Consider the following 6,000-nt stretch of genomic DNA (forward strand, 5'->3'; position numbering starts at 1 on the left):
AAGACCTCTGCTTCATGAACCTCCTCAGTTGCAAAGTGCTGAAGCTGCTGTATGGGGTTTTTTTCCTATTCTTATACTCTATTCTTAAATGTTTAATACTGGCCACCACCTAATAGGCTTAGAAGACCATTCTCAACTTTGATTTTAGGTATCTGTTCTCCTAGTTGTTCATACGTGCATGCACAATATAGTAACAAAAATACACTGTACTACAAAACTTCCACAAAAGGATTTCAAAATGTTTTGCAGGGGGCAATGCATGCATGCTCTCATTACATGCTGACAGAAATATCAGCAGTAAGTAATGATATTTCCTGTAAAAATGGAGATGCTTCATCTAAGGTCACAGTGGAGAAAAATGGGAACAAGAACTAACTTCCTGCCCTCCAACTCCCGATTCTCCATTGTAAGTTTCTCCTTCCATATCCGAGAGAGTTGTTAAAGACCTGGAAGTAGAAGTTTGACCTACAGCTGGTAACTTGTAGGTAAGGTTACAAAGAGCAGAGAGCCACAGCGTCCACCACTGCCTCCACCATTTCTTGTTCTTGTTTGTCAAAAGCAGAGTCAGGATTGCAGCCCTCTCCCCTGACCTTCTTGAGCCTGCTCAGTTCAAGCCTTCAGAGGCTTTCTGGGATTAGAACTGAGTACACCACTGAGCCACCTGCTTCAGGAAGCCTGCAGGGCACAGTTAGCCCTTACACAGCAGGGCAGCTATCTAAAAAGTGTTTGGGGCAAATACAGCTGGATCACCATACCACATTCACTCTTATGCTAAGCAGTAGCTGCACTTTAATTCTAAACACCAAGAAATACTTCATACAATTAATATGGACCTAGCATCACTGTACTGACACTCTAGAAACACAGCTTATTTTGTGCTTATCATTAAAAACATAGAAGGCTTGTGGGCAATCCATCATAAGAAAATTACTTTCAATCAATGGCAAGATTGCAGAAACATGACACTTCCTGAGTGCAAAGACAAATTTTGCCATAGCAAGATGCATTCCTCAGACCAAGGGGTCTATGAAGCCTGCACCTTCCTTTCGGATGGGAAGTCTGCTCTCCACAGGAAGTTCAGGCTACTCCATGCATCGGCATAGAAAGGAGTGGGTGAGCAAAACATGCAGTAATACTTCTCCCTTCCTGACTATAAATGTAACAGGGTTGCATATGAAGGCTCTTGTGATTTTTTTACCCGACATAAGAATTTTTCACAGTGTCATCCAGATCAGTTACCTTTCCATAACTGTATTTGTCTGCTTCCACCATCTTCATCCATGGTTCTAGCAAAACAGTGAGGATATATTCTTCTGCTGGGTCAAAAAGATCCTCAAAAGCTGGATCAATTTTCTGATAAATCATGTTTTTCTTACTCTGATGAAGTCCAATGTCCATACTGGCAGATGGGGCAATGTAAGTTGCATACAGGAACTACAATAAACCAGAAGAAAACAGTTTCTTAGCCATCATCCATTCCAATGGTCACAGTCCATTGAAGGAGAGAATTAATGCGTATTTGTCCCACACTGCCCTGCTGTATATTCTTAATGTATATCTAATTAAACCTGCCTTGTTTTTACCAATATTACTATTTTGTCCAAAATTCAGTTATTGCCATAACTGACCTCCCTACCATTTTTACTCTGACTTGTTAAAATGGCTAGATCACAAAATAATTCTTGATGTCATTTTTGCTTGGAGATATTTGGCTGGTTCTTAGTTAGATTCAGATAACCACAATGATTACAGCAACTGCACTTTTCATGAAGTCGCATTGTTGTTTTGCAGAATCTGTTTTGGGCCAACTTGTGAAGGAGTTTTCCTTCTTCTGAATAGAAGGGAATTTGTAAATTTAAGGTTAAAATTAATGAAAAATTATAAGATTTCATTCTGTGTGGAGATTCTCTTGCACAGTTCTTAGAGACTGGTGAGACTCTATCATGGTACAGGCTCAGTAACAGGAGATACCACTGCACAACTGAGGTCTAAATCCTTACCAAAGCAAGGATTACAATATGCTTTTTTAAGAAGCACAGAGTTTGCCATTCAACATGTACAAACAGAAGAAAGCTGAAGCTGGAGAATGTTTCCTTCTCACTAGCAGCCCATTCTTGAAGCATAGAGTAATTTTTTTTTTTTATTTCAAAGGATTATTTTTTTCCAAATAGTCCCCTAAGTCAAATTCTTGTTTTTCTAAATGTTTCATAAATTGCTATGTAAAAGAACATTGAAAACTCAGAGAAAAACACTTTCTTCCAGGAATATCTTGGAAGATGATGTTCCAGAATATCTTTCTCATACATCATGATTCTGACTGCAGCTAGGAACTCAAGTGAAAAGAGATGATGCCATAATAAATTTCATATACTTATAAATGTTTTCTCTTCTTCATATTGTCAAAGTCTAACTAATTTTCAAACATATGGTCAGGGGATCAGATTAGTAGCATTAATCAGAATTTCTCTCTAGGATGGCACTGAGAAGCCTATCTTCACTATTTATTATCACATAGTTTTGACAATGAAGAATGCAGGTTTCTGATAATTCTCATTTTCCTTATGTTGCTAAAATCCAGCTATAACTTGCAGATGTACAAAGCAGTAGAAAAAAAGAAAATAATACATTTATTCTGTGTTCAAGCAGTAATAAAACACCGTTGTGTTTAGATTTCAAGCACAGTGGGAGAATGTTTGAGTACATTAAATAATTGTGTTTCTGTTTGTTTTAAATGAAATTCTGATTTATTAGACTCTTTCTTTCAAACAGCAACAGTACCAGACTACATTCCCATTATTTTGGACCTTAACAATTTGAAACAGACCCTTTAGACTCTCCTGATACCAGGTCACTGAGGAATACAGGGCTACGATGGCTGACATCCATCCCCCAGTTAGAACTTGTTATGATTACTATATATACTGTCTATGCAGGGTTCCACCCCCTTTCTACATAGATCTAATCACTGAAAACGAAGATGGTTTGTGGCTATTGTGGCCCACGTTATCAGTGCAATAAAGACACCCAGGTATAAGTATAAGGTCAAAGAATGAGGACATCCACAGGAAGAGTCCTAGCTGAAGAACAAGACCACATTTATCCTAAATTATGCCCTTCTCAGCAAATCCCCAAATAAATTTAAATTTAACAGAGACGGCATTAATTAGATTCATAGTGATTTCAAAAGTTGGAAGTTATTTTGAAGAACCCTACCACTAGTAAAGTTTCAGTTACATCATATTCTAGTCTGATCCAAAACATTTAACATATAAAATAGCCAAATTAGAAGGGACCAGTCCAATGATATAAAGATGTGGTATCTTTAAAAATAGACTTTTTAAAGAGGGGTTAACCATTTTATTCATCATTAGGGCTACATTGCTCCACCTGTTATGACTCATAAAACCACACACAAGGGATCTGTAAATTGGTGAAAAGGGTCCAAAATAGGTCGTCAATATTTTAACACACATTTAGCCTGGTTCCTTAAACGGCTGGTCATTTTTAGCATAGTTTTAAGAATAAAACTGAAACAAACACTCCACAACTTTCTTGGGCAGAACTGTTCTTTCCCCCATGACTTTATGTGAAATGGGTTAACGAGTATATTTGCTACTCTTCTTTAGAGCTGACAAAAAATATCAGCCTGGAGAGTCATAAATTGCCCAGACTAAGGAAGCTTTGGCCAAAAACTATTGACAATCTGCTCACATAAGCATTGTCGTAATATATTGCCATATTAGAGACTGCCTTTGCAGGCTGCTCTACCTGCAGAACTGCACCCGGTCCTGTATAATTTCACATGCAAAACTGGAGCATAGTAAAGACAGACATTTTTTTTCCAGAAACAATAGTTAGGGCTGGTAATACATGTGAAGCAGAAATTTAGAGGTGGTTAGGCTAGCTGTAGGAGTGCACGTTTCCAAACTCAAAGGACCAGACCCTCAGTGCTGTAATCAGGATGGCCTCTTCACTGTTGAAGGATGCAGATTTACAGTGTCTGAGGATTTGGCATGATGCCATCTTTTTGCTTAAATTCTTGTAAGAATATATTGCCATGGGATTTGACCTACCAAGTAAAAAGAGAGCATCACAAAGTGACAAAGTGAATGCATGCACTTGCAGATAGGGGGAGAAATGAGAAGGAGCTTTCATCCCTGTGTCCCTTGCTGAGGGTTCAGGTGCATCTGTAGATCTGCACTGATTTGAATGCAAGGACTGCAGGAAAACCAACTGCAAAAGATCTAGGCATGCCAAAAAAAAAGGAAAAGTGTCTGTGTTCACAGCCTTCAACACTGGGCAATGAAGTTAGCAAGATATAGGGGGAAAATACATTGTATCCTTTAAAAAGGAATATTCATAGCCTTTTTTGACTCCCATGTCATGGAAGCCTTGTGGTTTTCTGAATCTCAGTAGAATAGTGAAATGGTTGTATTGGTCAATCTCCTAAAGGATCAACAGGAAAAAATTACATTAAATGAACTTAAAGGTTATCAAATTCACGCAAAAATCTTAAGCATGTGACATCAAGTGCACGTCATACTTCATTTACTTAATGTTTTGTTCCTTTTGTAAAACACACAGAATTTTCCTACCTGCCAGCTATACATTTTCCTATAAATGTATTAGAATAAGTGATGGATTGAACCCAAAACCCTATCTAGAAATTCGGTCAGCGTTTGCATCTTGAAATTACTTATAATGTAATGGCACAAATCTGAAGATACAAAATGCTTAGGAAATTCAGATTAAGACTTTCATTTATGACTTTCCAAATCAGGGATTGTTCACGCCTTGGGTTTTGGTGTGAATTCATCCCCAGACGAGAAGGCTTTGGTAAGCAATCTCAGAATGACTAGAGTGAAGCAAGAAACATGAAAAAGGTTCAAGTCCAAGTGCTTTGTATTGCTGCCCAAAGGCGTGGATATTGCTCTGATCTAAATGAGGGGCTTGTGCAGCTGCTTGACAGAATCATATGATGGAAGAATACAATGCACTGGCTGGTCTTAAATGGAAAGGCTAAACTGCCTTAACCCCCGTCATCACTTGCCACTAACATAAATCTTGCGTCTGACCCTGAAAGTTCACAGTAATGATAACACCCTTTATCTAAATTGATTCTAGTGTTAAAATATTGCACTTCCCATAACTGTATTAAATTTTCTAACTCTAAATAACTTTTTTTTTTAATTGAAAACTACAATATGTGTTTCTTTATTGCTTTTCTTTCCCAATTTATTTTATACTCCTGTGCGTATGTTTATAGTGAAAAACCATATATGTTCCTGGATGATTACCGGTACTCATCGTTTTTGTTATCCATCAGATTTCATTCTCACTGTTGTTTCTTTCCCTGGATGAATGAATATACACCTTGGAATGCATTTTCTTACTCTATCATAAAGCTGAGATAAAAATGCCTAACAAATGAAACAATGAATAACAGATACACAGCAATCCAGGTTTGCTCTTGTTTCTAACAGGAAGCAGGCAGAACACAAACAGCATACTCTGGATGTCTCTTTCTGTAATAAATAGTAAAATATATATGACGATGTGTTGTGCGAATCTAATCCACATTCTCTTAGGAGTATTTGGAATGACTATCTTACTGTGCCAAAGGTGAGCGCAGAATTTGGGAAGGCATCTCTTCCATAAGCAGACCCTGTAGATTGAATGCAGCTTGACTCTTTACCGTGTTCCAATGAAAACAAGAATAATTTTTGTGCAGCCTTAAAAGGCAAGCTTGAGAATGATACCAAATGTTGCAGCACATGTGTTGATTTGTTATGTTACATTTCAGCTGTTAGTTATGCTAATGGAACAGTTTCACATATTTCGTTTTGATGTATTTATTTTAATGGCTATGTGTATGTAGCTCTCTGCAATTGCCTGGTAACACTGATTGTATGATGTTCTGCTGTCACCACCAGGCCAGCACTGGAAATAAGATAAGTAAAAAAGACCTGGGCCTTAATTTTCAGCCATGCAACCACTGCA

At 37.7% G+C, this 6,000-nt stretch overlaps 1 protein-coding gene across 1 annotated transcript in view; it reads right to left on the reverse strand.

Moving 5' to 3' along the window:
• The window catches only part of RGS22 (regulator of G-protein signaling 22), a 60,323-nt gene that overhangs the window by 22,244 nt on the left and 32,079 nt on the right, over positions 1-6,000 (reverse strand). The window contains exon 14 of the mRNA XM_009323126.1: positions 1,240-1,434. Within this exon, the coding sequence (XP_009321401.1) occupies positions 1,240-1,434 (195 nt within the window). The remainder of the gene's footprint in view (positions 1-1,239; positions 1,435-6,000) is intronic.

The sequence above is a fragment of the Pygoscelis adeliae genome, unplaced genomic scaffold, assembly GCF_000699105.1.
Source record: "Pygoscelis adeliae isolate BGI_AS28 unplaced genomic scaffold, ASM69910v1 Scaffold174, whole genome shotgun sequence".
In the NCBI taxonomy this organism is placed as follows: domain Eukaryota; kingdom Metazoa; phylum Chordata; class Aves; order Sphenisciformes; family Spheniscidae; genus Pygoscelis; species Pygoscelis adeliae.